This window comes from Lepisosteus platostomus, chromosome 28 (assembly GCF_059453375.1).
Source record: "Lepisosteus platostomus isolate fLepPlt1 chromosome 28, fLepPlt1.hap1, whole genome shotgun sequence".
Lineage (NCBI taxonomy): Eukaryota > Metazoa > Chordata > Actinopteri > Semionotiformes > Lepisosteidae > Lepisosteus > Lepisosteus platostomus.
In genome coordinates, this window is record NC_142638.1 from 3,890,863 (window position 1) to 3,906,226 (window position 15,364).

Here is a 15,364-nt window from a genome sequence, read left to right on the forward strand (position 1 = left end):
TAGGTAGTGGATTTTATTAAAACGTTAGAAAATGTCACTGCAAGGTTTTTTAAAAATGTGTAAGAAATCAGTGCAATTTTTACCACCTGGTCACAAGGTCTTTGTGACTTATTATTTTAAAAAGTTCATGTATACAGTATTTTGAAATGTTTTTATCTTGAACAGGGTGGGTGGAGCGGTTGTGAAAAAGATCCAATAACACTTTGAACTCGCTCTCACGTAGAAGAGATGTGTTTTTTCTTCTATTTAGTAGAAAAGGAAAAATATTGATCCAAATTGCGTTAGGGTATCTTGTTATCAGATATCCAACCTTTCGTTCTTTTACCAATTGTTAATCATCTGCATCCATAAACTAAAGGTTTGTGAAGAGACTTCCTGGCGATATTTTAAATCGGGACAATGAATGTGTGTTTTGTTGTTTTGAGTGTTTATTTTAAAGAGAACTGAGATTATGCAAATCTGAGTGTTTTTCTTCTAGAAATAATCCCTTGAGTTATAAAGTCATTTAAAAAAAGATTGTAGTAAAAAAAGGAGTGAAAAGCATTTAGTTTTTGAATTTATTTGAATTGAATCGAGTGAAAAAAAAACAGCCATTTTCTTTTGGTATTAATTTAATAAATGTTATAGAAAACAACTTGTCTGCACACAACCCGCCTACGATGATAAAAATACACAGCCTGCTGAAAAAAAAAAATCAAAGAAATTAAAGTTTGTGGGTGAGAGGGGTTTGACTTAAACTGTTTTTGCTATGTTCTTGTAGAATGTGTGTGTCAAAAAATGTATAAGAAGACAATGTTTTCTGACCACATGATTTAACAATGTAGATAGACAAAGTCATAATTCACACTTAACTTCTGCATTTTTCCGTGATTACAAAAAAAACCTCTCATTGTCCAGCTCAAGCCTCCGTCGTCAGAGGTTAAAAGAGGGGATGTTCAAGTTTTCACTTCATTTCACTCAGGCCCTAAATTATTTTAACAGACCTGTCATTTCCTCTATATGGCCTGTACTCTGATGTACAGTATGAGCCCCATTAGAGCATTGTATTCACATCTTATATAGGTATGCCACACGTCAATTTAATGTTTTTGCATGTATTATATGGTATTGTTATTTATATTACACTGATTTACACATTTGTAAAATCCACTGGGTGTTTTATGTGCTCTGTATTCGTGTTTTTATTGTTGTCTAAGTGGGGCAAAGGAAAATCTCCACTGTATGTGGGCAATAAAGTAGTTTCTGATAAAATGAAAAATCTCAAAGCACAACTCACAGTCTGTATACCCTACAAAAGCAGTGTAAATTTACACCTTGCTCAAACTTGGAACAACACAGCATGTGTCTTATGAAACCAAGAATAGTACAAACACCTGCTGTTTTTTTTTTTAAAGAATAGGTGTAAAAAACGTCCTGACGCAGAGGCAGTGCAAGTACTTTCTTTCAGTCCGAACCAGCTCTGCACCCGAAGCCCAGTCTAGATAAAAGTGAACCTTTACTTTTTGCAGTATTGGCTGCGTCTTCACCAAAGACTCAGTCATCCTGTAGAGAGAGAAGAATCAGTCATTCCGAAAAGCCGGCGCTGTGTTCTTACCCAGACGTAACTAAAATTTCCCTAGGGATAGCACACAAACAGCTCCAGCCCCATGTGGCAGGCCTGTTTTCGGAGGGACTGTATTATAGGAGTCTGCCACAGGCCTCTAACTCTTGCACATAAGGGCAAGTACGTCTCAGGGGGTGTCTACGTTATAAATATCCAACCATTTTCTAACTGCTTCTTCCAATTCAGGGTCATGGGGGAGCCAGAGTGTATCCCAGCAAGCAATGGGCATAAGGCAGGGTTCTCTTTGGACGGGATGTTAGTCCATCACAGGGCACCCCCAGACACTGACATGCACACTCTCACACCAGGACCAACTTGCCCTGAAGCCAATTAATCTACCATGAGGTTGTTGGACTGTGGGAGGAAAGTGGGGCACATGGAGGAAACCCACTCAGAACACAGGGAGAACGTCCAGTTCCTGGGGTGCTATCCATACAGATGCTGTCCGCTGTGCCACCATGGCTGCCTGGCGGACAATTCCATTTTGTATTAAAAAAAATAACCCTAAACCTGCAAATTGGCTACTAATCTCTATGTGCAGTTGTGACAGAACCGAAATCATTCTGATAACATGAGCCCCATTGCAATTCACCACAACCCGTGGAAAGTGAATAAGGAACAGGAAGTGTGCGAGACTCACATCGAGATCATCAAGGTCATCCATGGCAGGGGGTGGTCCACCTTTGCTCATGCCTCTAATCATCTGAGAGAGAGACCCAGGGGACAGGTTAGCCTTGGGGGTCCGGCAGGCAGGAGCTCTACAGAGGCTGGGTGGGGTTTAATGGACCCTAAAGTCTGTCACCAGCAGGTTCAAGACACCTTGAAATTTGATCCAACTTCTAGCTCTGTGCCCTCAATAGTAAAAAAGAGCTGTGCACTGTGTCATCTTGTGATGACATTGTGATTAGCTGTTTCTGGACTTTTTTCATTCAGGTTTTGACTTTGATTAGGTGACCGAAGCCAGTGAGCCGAGTTTCACTTACGTCAATATATTTCTCGTACTCAGCCATGCCCTCCTCCTCCTCCTTCTCCCAGTCCCTCCAGTTATCAAAGTCCACGGACAACCAGCTGGGCTGCAGGACATCAGCAAAAATGGGTTATGGTTTGTGATCTGAGCAAGGCGGAATGAAGCTACTTCAGAGAAAATGGTCAGGCACTCTTTACCTTGCCCGAATCTTTTGTTAAGCGTGGCCAAGCTACACCTTCCTTTATTTTTCTCAGCATGACATTGATTGTCCGGTCATATTTCCTTTCTCTGGAGTCCTGGAGAGACGACAGAAACATTAGACTGTGCTGACCGTGTGTGTCACTCAAGAATCAGAACCCCACTCTTGAAGCACAGGATGTAAGGTGGGGAGAGCTGTGCACCACTGAAATGTTTCCCCACCTCATTTCCTCTCAGTCACCGCTGTTTGAAAAATACTTCCCACCATGTATAAATATTGTCTTAAGAGTTGCATCCATCAGAAAAGGATGCACTGAGGGGAAACACCAGCACTCCACTGTGCTCCCAAAAGGCCGTGACACCCCACTAACATGTCCCATGATCTTGAAAAGCAGATGGCACATCTTTAGTCATTATCCATTTGCAAATTATTAACTTTAACATTAACAAATTACTGTATTATACAGGAACATAGCCAACAGGATATAAACTCAGAGGACAAATGGATTGTTATAAATGCAGTAAAACTGTAGAGTCAAATGACAGGATTATTATGTTGTTACAATACACACGATGTGCAAAATGTTTGTCTACTCACTTTTGGCTGGATTCTGTCATAGAAGTAAATCTCATTGTAGAGGTCAGTGTCATCCCCTGATTTACACCTGCCAAAGACATTTATTTAAACCAGTTATTTGATAAAATGTCAGAAACAGAACATATCAGACAATCTCTCTTCCATCTCAGCTAAAGAGTGAGGGAGCAGTATATTGAGAGCTGTTTTTTTCTTTCTGTTGCAGGGCAGTTATTAAGCTTCTTGTTGTTACATTGCAAATATTAGTTTTACAGGGCTATGTTTAATTTTCCAGTCCATATCTAGAACTAATCTAATTAATCATAAAGATTTAAATGTAGAAGTTCCATCCAAAGCTATCCAAAAGGCAAATAAATGCAGAGAAGAAAAATGACATGTATGTTTTCCTTTACATAGAGCTTGGAAAATTAATTTAAATCTGCTTCATAGAAAACAACTATAGCCCTGGAGCAAAGCTACAATCATTCTAGAAGTTCATTACCAGGCTTCTGAGATTCTGCTGATAGAAACTGAGTTACAAGATGTATGCCGTTGTGAAGCAGGTCAATATTAAACTGTAATTTTAGAGTGTCTTCTGAAACACCGGAATCTACTTACCTGAATATCATTTTGTTCTCCTGTATATCAACTTGGACATCCTTGCTGTCTTCTACCAAGAAGTTGATGAACAGGTACTTTGCTCGATCAAACCATATTGCTCTTGCTGGTTGACTTAAGAATAAAAACAGACAAAAAGAGATACGAATTACTCCAAGTCATCAATACAGCTAACATTTCCCTACTTAATAACTAAGGGAATCTTCCTTACTGTCGTCATGCTGTTGCAATTAACAACAAGTTTTCACAGTCAGTGTGGTTTCTACTTGCCTATACTGCACACATACACTTCTATTAGTGTGTGTGAAAGACTCTTTCTCAGTGTGGCACCAGGAAAACAAGATGTTCCCCACCCTGAACACAGATATCTGAAAACTACTACATGTTTGATTGCCATAGGTTTTTCTGTGAGATTTCCAATTATGCTTTGAGCACGAGTATGGCAGAACAACTTTGCGTTCTAAGGGACTTCTAGAGTAGAAAGGCTCTGGGAAAGTGCTGCACACAGCAGTGGTGTTGTTGCCGTTCCGAGTGTGATATAAAAACCGAGCCTGCGAAGTCGGGGGGCCTACACGTCCAGTCGCACTTACCTGTTCTCCGGTCTGGTGATCTTGGACATCTTTGCTGGACGGAGGACAATAAACACAACAGCAAAAAAAAAACCCTCGAGCTGGACCTCACAGCAGTTCCTCAAAAGAAGAACTTAATTCCTGCTGCTTTCGCTTGCAAATCGGTGACCAACACCACACTCTTTATCTGTGGTCTCTGAGCTCTGGGCTATTTTTAGGCCCTCCTCCTACTGCTGTCAGCTGTTGTCCCCCTTTATAGCCCGTGTGTGGAACACCAAGGAACCACAGGGCACTTTCCAGAGCCTTCTCCAGCCAATCCCACCCCCCCTGCCCCTGGGACCCTCTGCATCCCCAGTGCTGATTGGTCCTCTCGGTTGGCTGGTCCTGTCCTGTCCTGTCCGGGCAGACAGCTGTCTACCGAAGAACACTGCACCTGTGTGCAGACAGAGGAGCTGAAAGAATGCTGGAGCTGATCTTTTAAGTGTAGGGGATTCTAGAGCTGGAGGGGGGGGGCAGCCTTCCAAAGTGGGAAAAACTCCCACCTCAGAAGTGAAAATCCTCCTTCTCTCGTAGCCGGCAGGGCTTCAGATGGGCTCCAGCAACATGACTGGGTCTCCTGGAGTCTGCTCTAAATGCAAAGGTTCATGCTTCACTGTTCATTCTCTCAAAGCCAAATATTCTGTCATCCCATAATGGGAACAGAGTAGGAAGCTGCTTTATTTATGACACTCAGTGCATCAGTGATTATAACGCGCGTGTTTGGTGTTTCACCGCCAGGGGGTGTTTCTGCTGCTCTAGGAGGGAGAGAGAGAGAAAAAACTGAGCGCAGCAGGTGTTTCCATACGCTAGCAAAATGGGAGAGAAACGGTTCGGGAAAATAATATTTCATTGATCGAGGCGTTACCTGACATGAGGCTTTTGTGACACATTTTATCGCGGAGACGGTTTCGGGATATTTGCAGCAAAAGCGGACACCTGCTGCAACAGGGGTTTAAACGTCACGCTGTCGACTCGCGGCTTGTGCTGTTAAACAGTATATATCACTAAAGAGCTCTCCATGTCTCCGCTGATCCCAGGCCCGACATAAATAAGGATTGTTTCACGTGGCTTTGAATCCTCAGTCACCGGGCTTAGAATGAAAGAAATGGTAGCACTGCAAATATTCACGATCAGTACAGCCCCACACCGCAGGCGCTGGGACGAACAGTGGGGATGTTTGAGAAAAGGGTTAACACGATGTGCACACCCGCTATTCACGCTGGCTGTCGTCTAGGCGACACGTAGAGATAAGGATTTAGGGCGCTGAACGGCGATACAGCACCGCTCCCAGCTTGTGCGGGCAGTGTGTGTAAACGCTGACGTCACCTTCGTCGGCTGCTACCGAGCCTCTTTCAAGATGGCGTTACACCTGCTCGGCAGCTGGCGATGAGCAAAACAAAACGTGACACGGAGGGGGGACCGAGCGCGCTGTTTTGTGTTTTTTAAACTTTCGTCGCTCTTGACACCTCCAGCATGTCCACCGAGGAGCTGTCGACGTCGGACAGCGAGCCGGCCTTCGCAGGGGGCGAGCGCTGGGCCCCGGTGGGGGCCGTGGCCAGCCCGGAGGACGAGGAGCCGGCGGACGGGAAGAGCGACGCGCCGGGACCGCGGTGCCGGGGCGCGTCGTCGGCAGGAGCGGCGGACATGGCGACGAGGCTGAGGAAGCTGCAGGAGGAGCAGGACCTGCTCAACTCGTCGCTCCTGGCCCTCACCTCGCATTTCGCCCAGGTGCAGTTCCGCCTGAAGCAGATCGTCCACGCACAGAGCGAGGAGAAGGAGGGGCTCCTGCAGGAGCTGGAGGAGTTCGCCTTCAAGGGCTGCCCCCACGTCCTGGGCTGCCGGGCACAGGATGCTCAGGTGCTGGAGAACTCGGTAAGCAAACCATCCCCCACCGCCGGACTTTAAAGGGGGCTACAAGTCTCTTCTGACGTCATCAGTCGTCGGCGTCTTAAAAGCGACATTCCCGGCTGGAGACTTCCATGGCAGAAGTAAGATTCCAGCCTGTGGTGAAAGGTAGTCGCCACTGCGTGTCTTTCTACGGCCGGAGACATAGCCATGTCTTGGTATTTTACGGTAAACGCTTAAAGTAAGCGGGTGCCGCGTCAATCGTGGAAAAGAAAAAGAGAGCCGATTCAAGTTGCTAAGAAAGCTGTAGGAAGGCCGTCCAGTATCATGACCGGGGAACCCTGCCCTTGGCGATGTGTGTACTCTCACCCCCTTCACAGATGGCATTCCTGAGTTTGAGCATTTGTTCCGAAAGTAACACTAAACCACAGTCTTGTAGATTAACAAATGAGCAATTGGATCAGAACTGCAGCTCTGATGTTGAAGATGATGTTGCAGCAATGCAGGAAGTTGCCGTAAGTGGGCACAGAGCACATTAGCCCAGCAGTCTAGGTATGGCACTGACCTTGACACCTAAGTGTACACCCTCAGTAGAGCAGACAGCTGCGCTCTTCACAGCGACGTTCAAACGAGGTGTCAGACGTAGGTTTCTAACACTGCCACGCCTTTTTAGACTTCCACAGTAACCTCAGTGAGCCCTACACAGACAACGCCTTGAGCTGGTGATTCCCTTCTGACACCAGGCTTCACAGCAGACCAGACGTCATTGTAGCCGATGTGTTTGCCTGAGATTTATACTATGAAAATGCTGGAGTAGCAGTCTGGACCTGTTCCAACCTACTGCATCCTGTGAATGTTTTGCGATGCATGCTAAATTGCTAATCTATATTGTCCTTCTTCCACTTGCAGAGCAAAGTTACCTTTGTTGTGCCCATGTCGTGCTCCTGCTTGTGATACAATTAAACCTCGTTTTTTTTCTTTTGATTCACATGCTTTACTTTCAGGAGGAGCTGGTGAGTATGACACTGTCATAGCATGGTTGCCTCTTGGGCATCTTTGTCTGTGATTGCATTGTGAAAGGGGTGTACAGTGGAGTACAAAAGACTGGGAAGAGAGGATATGAAAAGCCTTTATTACTCCAGTAGAGCCAGTAATTGGTGTCTGAAATGACATAATGTTATTATATTTGCCTGATGCAGTGTTCAGAACTGCTGAGATTAAGCATGCAATAAACATGTGATAGAAACACCTTGTGTAGTAAGCCTCAGTGCAGTACAGTGCATAGCTGTTTTACATTTACTTCTACCAGAGTATTTTGTAACATCATTTCATGTCTCAGGTTACCGTTCAATCTAAATTTGCAGATTGTCCTCTTTAAGAAATCTGACTTGATCTACATTCTAGAGAAATTGCACAATAAGAGAATTGGTGTGGATCCTGTTAAAGCTGGAAAGTCAAATCGATGTCTGCGGATATCCAGTGAGATTTAGTTCACTGTTCCCTTTAGTGTTCGTCATTTGTTTTGACACCCAAAGAAGGCTTCAAAGGCAAAACGCTGCGTGTTCCTTATCATCTGTTTTGTATTAATGGTATGATAAACAGTTGTAAGCACAAAGACTCAGCGCGTTCGAGAAACAGTGACTTTAGCAGGGTTTCTTGTTTCACGAACCCCATCTGAAGAAGATCCCCCTTGATGAACCTTGAGTCACGACATCGCTCCTTTGAATAAGGTAGTGAGCAGCATGTAGTAGTGGTTGGGGCTAAGAACTGCAGTTATGGGGCGAGGAGGGACGTGTTATTATGCTCCATCGCAGATCCAAGAGATCTGCTCCCTCAAGCCTGTTATGTAAATGATGCATTGCTGCTGCGGAGCTGTGCGCCGGGGGGCTGCAGAGAGGAGACTGCGAGGCCTCTGACGGCGTGCCGCCCTGCCTCCGCAGAGCGAGAGGGAGAAGAGGGAGCGGCTGGAGGCCCAGAGGGAGAAGCAGAGGGAGCTGATTGTCCAGCTGAAGACGCAGCTGGACGACCTGGAGAGATTCGCGTACCAGGAGGGCAGCTACGACTCCCTGCCCCAGTCCGTGGTCATGGAGAGGCAGAGGGTAAGAGAGACCAGGGGTTTGTGACGGCCTGGCTACTTCCAGGACCTTCGCAAAGTTCACGATTTTGTGCTTAATTTCACATTTTCTTATCCCGTCGATGAATCTATTTTATTACTGATTTTTAATAACTGGTGTGAGAAACTAGGACTGTAGTTCCCCTTTAGTTGGTATGTATGTTGTATAGCTAAGACAAAGCAGATTGTTGCTTATACAGCTGCAGTATAACGTCCGTTTGTTTCCTTACCACTGGACTCTGGTCTTTCAATTTGGTTTTGCATGGATTTTGGACCGATACCGTCTCTGGAGTCGTGGATGAAACCAGCTCGGGGTGGGGGTTCTGTTGGTCTTTCCCAGGTGATCATCGACGAGCTGATCAAGAAGCTGGACGTGAACCTGAACGAAGACATCGGGAGGCTGTCCCCCGAGGAGCTGCGCCAGAGGGTGGACTCCGCCATCGCGCAGATCGTCAACCCCGCGCGCGTCAAGGAGCAGCTGGTGGAGCAGCTCAAAACCCAGATCCGAGACCTGGAGATGTTCATCAGCTTCATACAAGGTGCTCGCATTGTAGCCTGTCCCATCGTGGCTTTGGGTACTAAACCTTCTCTTGGCTCCTCTCCTAAGAGACTTCCTGCAGAAGTGTTTCATTTGTTATAGTATTGCTGGAGGACAGTGGAGGACTAAGTCTGGTGTGCCGTCTTATAAAGGCATGTGAACCTCTGGCCATAGTGACGCAGGCCCACCAGTTGTGAATGTGTGGGATTACCATCATTATTTACACAGTGCCACCTAATGGTGCACCAGAGTTAGACCTCCACCCTACATTCACGTGTACTTTTCAGTCTGGTACGAAATGGAACAACCTGCCAATTTGGTAGTTAACGGCACAAAAACATTACTCCATGCCTGGTGCGTTTACACTTGCTGCCCATCAGGTCTCGAATCGCTTTCATGAGTCTTCTGCATCACATTGTCCTTGAAAAAGAAAGGCTTAATCTGGCCGTGAGTTCAGTGTTCTCGTATGATTACAGATGAAGTGGGGAACCCCCTGCTGCCCGGTAATGGGCAGAGCCAGCCAACAGGATCTGCGAACCCCAACATGAGAGGCCCAGCGGGGAATAGGAAAGGTCAGTTGTGCAACGGCACATCGGTTCGCCTGATGTGTGAGCGTGTTGTTTTGGTTTTGAATACTTTCATTGCCACACTGAAGTCAGAGTGAGGGGTTTTCACCGTGTTCCCTGACAACCTCGGTTCACCCTGGCCAAGACAAAAATCGGTCATTAATCGGTGTTAAGGTTAGCACGGTGATGTGGTGGTTAGCATTGGTGCCCTGTAGCTCTGGGGCCCCAAGTTCAAATCCTCACCACAGCCAAAAAACAATTCTGGTAGGTTAATTGGCTTCTGGGAAAACTGGCCCTGGTGTGTATCTGTGTTTGTGTCTGTCTGCCCTGCAATGGAGTGGCGTCCCATCCAGGGTGTATCCTGCCTTGCGCCCTTTGCTTGCTGGGATAGGCTCCAGCTCCCCCGCCACCCTGCACTGGGTGAGAACATAGACCAACAGTAGATTTCGCAACGCGCCGCTTGTGAAGAGCTTGCACGAGCTTTGGCCAGTGTGACCAGACGTTTCTCGCGCCCGGGACCGCGAGAGCAGTGTGGAGTCGCGCCGCTGACCGCTGCTGCTCCCTGTGTTGTGTGTGTGTGTGTGTGTCTTTGCGCGCAGTGGACCCGGAGCAGGCCAGGAAGATGCGGGAGACGGGGCTGCATCTGATGCGCCGGGCGCTGGCCGTGCTGCAGATTTTCGCCGTGAGCCAGTTCGGCTGCGCCACGGGGCAGATCCCGCGCGGGCTGTGGCGGCAGGACGAGGCCGCCCAGGACTACGGGCCCCCGCTGCGGCGGCTGGAGGCCGCGGTGGACAGGGTGAGGCACCAGGCCCTGCGGAGGCAACCCGTGGAGGAGCACGTCATTAATTACACCAGCGGGCCAGCCTGGGGGGCCCGGGATGAGCTGACGGCCGCCGTGCGCAAGGAGCTGGCCATGGCGCTGCGGGACCTGCTGGCCCACGGCCTCTACGCCCCCTCCCAGGGCATGAGTCTGGTCCTGGCGCCCATCGCCTGCCTCCTGCCCTCCTTCAGCTCCTCCCCTCAGACGCTCCACCCCTGGGAGCTCTTCGTCAAGTACTACCACGCCAAGAACGGGCCGGCCTTCGCGGAGTCTCCTGCCCGCAAGCTCTCGCAGTCCTTCAGCCTCCCCGTGGGGGGCGGTGGCGCCGCCACCGTGACCCCCAAGCAGTCCCTGCTGTGGGCCGTCCACCAGGTCCTGCGCGAGCACGACCCCTTCAAGCGCGGCGCCGACTCGGAGTTCAAAGCGCTGGTGTGCCTGGCCCTCAACGAGCAGCGGCTGGTGTCCTGGCTCAACCTCATCTGCAAGGCGGGCAGCCTGGTCCAGTCACACTACCAGCCCTGGAGCTACATGGCCCAGACCGGCTTCGAGAGCGCCCTGCACATCCTGAGCCGTCTCAGTCACCTCAAGTTCCACCTGCCGGTCGACCTGGCCGTCCGCCAGCTGAAGAACATCAAGGATGCGTTTTGACCCCCCTGGGGGTGACGGTTCTGGCAGCCATGTTGCTGCTGCGACGTCACTAACAATTGTCGAATTGGAGACCTGTGACGTTACACCTACAGCACGATTCCACTGCAATCACAAAATCAGCAAACGAGTTTTACAGTCGTGGGAGGGTTTGTTACATGTTCGTTTTTAGCGAGCCATGTGGTTTACTTACTCATTTATTGCCCACTTTAGAGGGCTCCTGGTCACAGATCTGCCCTCATAATTTTGCCATATCTGTACAGAATGTTTAACATTCCAAAAACACTACTGGGGTTTTTTATATTTGCATTCTATATTTTCATGTTGTGAATTTGTTTCTAACTCGTTCTGTGTCATTATTGGCAATGCCGTCGAAAGCTGACAACCAAAATCAAAGTGCACCGTGATGTATGCTTGCCTGTGCAGGGTACTCTGTATCTCGCTGCGAGTCAGAGGTTTCCCCGTTGTCTCGATCTTGAGCTCATCAGGGAGACACCGCCCCAGCTCGCGTTGAGCCTGTGCAAAGCTGCTCCAACAGAAACCCGTCTTCACTGAAACGATTAAGTCTGGATGGAGTGCTTACACTGTCTAAAAAAAAAACGAGACCCAGACTACCTTTGTTTCAGCAGCGTTGAAAAGTATGAAAGTCTAAATGGGGGGGGGGGGGGGGGAAGGAGACGGGAGACAAGTGGATCATTTCAGGACATCTAAACCTACACACTGTCTGACTCAACAATAACCGTGCAACAGGTCCACATATAGAAGTCATGGTAGCTACATCCACAATTATCCCTCATTGTAATGGCTTCTTCTGCTTTTTAGCTAATTCTAGTAGTGTATGAAGGAAAGGCTGAAACGTGACGGGCTTGTTCAGTTAAGGTGCTCGGTCTGAATTCAGGCTGTTTCAGGCCTGAGCTGTATGTCTGTCTAACTCGGATTCTCCAAGCAGCACTACTCAGTGTGTGTTGGAGGACTTTCTTCCAATTAAATCCCCTTTGCCTTTCAAAACAACTGCGGCTCATGGCATCGCCTGCCTCCTGTGAGTTTGCATTGATGTCAGTGATGCAGGCGCCGCTCCTCCAGTCGATGCGAACTCTCCCGCGTGGCGCTGTGGAGCTGCCTAGCATTGCCAAAATTCGACTGGCTCCGAGTCGCGGTGTGTCAGACGACTGTGTCTCCTCCTGTACTGCAGCACTTGTGGCTGTAAAGAAACTGCCGATTCCCCAGTGCACGGGTGTAAACTGGAATATACGTTACAATTCTAAATTATGTTAAAAAACTCTAAATCGGCACTGCAGAGAATAGGAACTCCTTGTGCACTGTAGTGTCATCTGGTTTAGTTCTATGCCAACAAATCCATAATGTCTTCAAAGACCTACTTCAAAGCTGTTGTGGGTCTTGAGAATATAACTGTTTCACATCTTTTGAGGGACAGGATATCATAGTACATCATAGTACTTTTATGGTCTCAGGATTAAAAACACTATTAATAGTAGAAGATTTCTCATAGTAAACCTGAATGTATGACTGTAAAGATCTACAAAATGAGTCAATGCCAATGCAACTTACAATTACTAGTCTACTGTGGTATATATTGCTTGCTAAGACTATTAGAATATAGCGTGCTTAGAAAGCAAACTAAAAACACACTGGATGTAGTTTATATTTGTAGTACCTTATGACAGAAACTTGATAAAATGAGTTATCTGCACAGATTTTTTTAATGGCTGCTTACTTTTGCTTGTTAAAAATAAGAGATGTGGTATTTTTAATATTAAGGAGTTTAATGTATGCTGTATATTATAATTAAGCTGATCATCAAATAGAAAGGGTCCTTAATTTGTCGATTTGGGGGCTGACAGATAAAAAGTAGAACATTTTTATTAATTCCAAAAGGTGTTTATTAATAATGTAATGTATGCATATCAAAAAACAGAACTGAATGTACCATTGTAAAACACTGTATGATATAAATCAAGTTAGCAGCTCTGCTGAACTGGTAAGATGTGGGCAAGTGTGGAAACACATGCAGTCCCCTGCACAGTGCAGCAGGGGGCAGTCAAGGGATGTGCAGTCCTGTTCCTGGAGGGACAGTTTGCCATGTGTCTGTCAAGGTACCTTTAAAGCAGCAGAATTTGAAGAGCTGCTGCTACATTGGTCCACTTAAGGCAGTAACCAGCTCGTTAAGTGCTGAGTTGAACCGGCTCTACAGGATCAAGATTAGAGACCTCCATTGCAAAATGGTAATTTGTGATAGATTGAGTTGATTTTACTCAGGAATCACTGGCACATATTCTGATTATTCCTCACTCCATGTAACAGTAAGTCTGGACAGAGAACACTAGCTGAATCAAATCCAGGTGTACAACTACAGATCTGGCTTGGCGTGTGTATTGAGGGAATGCAGAGAAAATCAGTGTTCCTATGCTCTTGTCTTTTGTTTAGCAGAGCTTTGATTAAGTGAGTTTTTTCGTGTATATACTGTGACTGCGCTTGCCAGACAAAGATTGACATTGAAAGGAGACATTGGTCCTTATTTTCCACATGGGCACATTGCCTGCTCCAAAGTAAATGAATTAGGTGGGCAATTTGCCTACACCCTGCACTTGGCCTAGAGTAAAAATAAATCTCATAGACATTTTGTTTTGCACAGACTGATATCCTTGAAATCCAGATTAACACCGTCAGTCATAGTGAGGAAACCTATATGGTTATACCCAGTTGTCACTGACTCTTTCTTGGTTACGTAGGACAAACTGTTCTAACGTATTGCCAGATGTTCTGGCTGCTTGTTAGTGCAAGCTGTGTGCTCCTTCGCTGCTGTAGGATTCCAATAAAACCTTTTCCTCAAGAAACTCCATGTTATTATGTGAGAAAGGAAAGGGTAGTAAGAATACTTCTTTTGGTCCGTTACAGATGAAACAATGGGCCTTCTTGAAGTTTGGCTCGGGTCTGTGCAGTTTAATTGGGTCATTGTGGTTTTTCAAGCTGCCTTTCCTAAACGACTTCCTGAGAAGTCTTTTGTTGCTTTACTTGTATTGTGTATTTGCAGGAATGGAACATGTTGTGTACTGTAGCTAAATCCAGGAAATGCTTCTGGCCTGTCTGGGTGGGGCATCTTGAAGTAATCTAATCCTGTCTTCATCCGTACCGCTCCTGTCTTCCCAGGAAAAAATTGTTCCCTTAAAAAGTCACAAAATGTATTAACGCTTGAAGCAATTGCTCTTCAAACCCATTTTAAAGCGAGAGTTGACATCTGGAGAAACTGCTGGTTTCTTGGTCTACCTTTGGGTGGGTCCTGCTGACTCGGTCCATATACAGTCGATATAGTTACCTGGTGCCAAATCCATACATTTGATTTATTTGGAGGTTATAAAGTCAGAAGCTGAATGAGCTGCCCTTGGTAAATGAGGTACACGTCGACCATTACTAGTGGAGGTGTGAGGTTATTGTGCCTGTTCCTGGAAACTTAGGCATGACAGGAGGTTTAGCATGACTGCCTTGCAGCGCTGGGGCCCAGGGTTCAGTTCTGGGGACAGTGTCTGTGTGGAGTTTGCATGTTCTCCCCGTGTTCATGTGGGTTTCCTCTTGGAGCTCTGGTTTCCTCCCACAGTCCAAAGACACTCCAGTGGGAGTGGATGCCCTTCAGTGGACTGGCGTCCAATCCAGGGTGGATCCTGCCTTGAGCCCATTGCTTGCCAGGTCCAGATGGCAAGGCTCTGGCAGACATACATTTTAGAAATACAAAAATCCGATGTGTACTTTTTTTTGTGGAATTAATCACACGGGTTGTTCAAATGAAATTTATGTATTTATGTATTTATTTCTCTGTTTTTAGTAGAATAGATATACCTAATGCTAAAGACATTTTAAAACCAACAATTAAAAGTATTTGATTGCTGACAGGCCTAAGTATCATCTCAATACGTAGCAGTGAATTTGGGAAGTCAGTAATTTTCCACAATATTTTCTGTTTCCTCTGCCCTGTTACTGCTTCTGGCTTCCTTGGTGTCTTCTTTAAGAAGGTGTAATTTATTGTGTGATCTGGTTAAAGCTGTACATGTGTCTAATTTATCCTCATGTAGAGGGGTGTGTATATATCTTTGATTTCAAAAAATATATTTTCAGTAATGTGTAAATGTATTTGATTTGTAGATATGTCTGTTATTTGACTGACAAATGCAGAGAATAAAAATTTCCAACTGTACTTTCCGTGTTTGTATGCCTGTGTTTACTATTGACGGCGATTTCAGATAAGTTTCCTCTTCA

General features: G+C 46.4%; 2 protein-coding genes across 4 annotated transcripts; one reads left to right on the plus strand and one right to left on the minus strand.

The window, feature by feature from the left end:
- Window positions 1–593: 593 nt before the first annotated feature.
- On the minus strand, window positions 594–6,420 carry ptges3l (prostaglandin E synthase 3 like). Of its 2 annotated transcripts, none has more exons than XM_088622662.1 (7): window positions 6,281–6,420; window positions 3,961–4,074; window positions 3,367–3,433; window positions 2,768–2,866; window positions 2,587–2,676; window positions 2,244–2,306; window positions 594–1,542 (listed from the first exon to the last, which is right to left on the minus strand). In XM_088622662.1, exons 2-7 carry the CDS (start codon window positions 3,969–3,971, stop codon window positions 1,534–1,536), a joined length of 339 nt encoding a protein of 112 aa, XP_088478788.1. In that variant the 5' UTR covers window positions 3,972–4,074; window positions 6,281–6,420; the 3' UTR covers window positions 594–1,533. The 2 variants fall into 2 exon arrangements, with proteins under 2 accessions (XP_088478788.1, XP_088478787.1); XM_088622661.1 differs by lacking the exon at window positions 6,281–6,420 and adding an exon at window positions 4,551–4,825.
- On the plus strand, window positions 5,345–15,302 carry rundc1 (RUN domain containing 1). Of its 2 annotated transcripts, XM_088622652.1 has the most exons (6): window positions 5,345–6,440; window positions 7,418–7,426; window positions 8,354–8,512; window positions 8,867–9,065; window positions 9,541–9,636; window positions 10,230–15,302. In XM_088622652.1, exons 1-6 carry the CDS (start codon window positions 6,042–6,044, stop codon window positions 11,096–11,098), a joined length of 1,731 nt encoding a protein of 576 aa, XP_088478778.1. In that variant the 5' UTR covers window positions 5,345–6,041; the 3' UTR covers window positions 11,099–15,302. The 2 variants fall into 2 exon arrangements, with proteins under 2 accessions (XP_088478778.1, XP_088478779.1); XM_088622653.1 differs by lacking the exon at window positions 7,418–7,426 and having other exon boundaries at window positions 5,346–6,440.
- The last annotated feature ends 62 nt before the right edge of the window (window positions 15,303–15,364 follow it).

Excerpts from the sequence above, each read along its gene's own strand:
- ptges3l (XM_088622661.1), bottom strand. The coding sequence starts at position 4,579 with ATGTCCAAGATCACCAGACCGGAGAACAG. Across the intron at positions 2,867-3,366 it reads ATGACAGAATCCAGCCAAAA|GACTCCAGAGAAAGGAAATA; the intron begins GTGAGTAGACAA and ends TCGTCTCTCCAG. Across the intron at positions 2,307-2,586 it reads AGTACGAGAAATATATTGAC|ATGATTAGAGGCATGAGCAA; the intron begins GTAAGTGAAACT and ends TCTCTCTCTCAG.
- rundc1 (XM_088622652.1), top strand. The coding sequence starts at position 6,042 with ATGTCCACCGAGGAGCTGTCGACGTCGGACAGCGAGCCGGCCTTCGCA. Across the intron at positions 9,066-9,540 it reads GTTCATCAGCTTCATACAAG|ATGAAGTGGGGAACCCCCTG; the intron begins GTGCTCGCATTG and ends GTATGATTACAG. Across the intron at positions 9,637-10,229 it reads CCCAGCGGGGAATAGGAAAG|TGGACCCGGAGCAGGCCAGG; the intron begins GTCAGTTGTGCA and ends CTTTGCGCGCAG.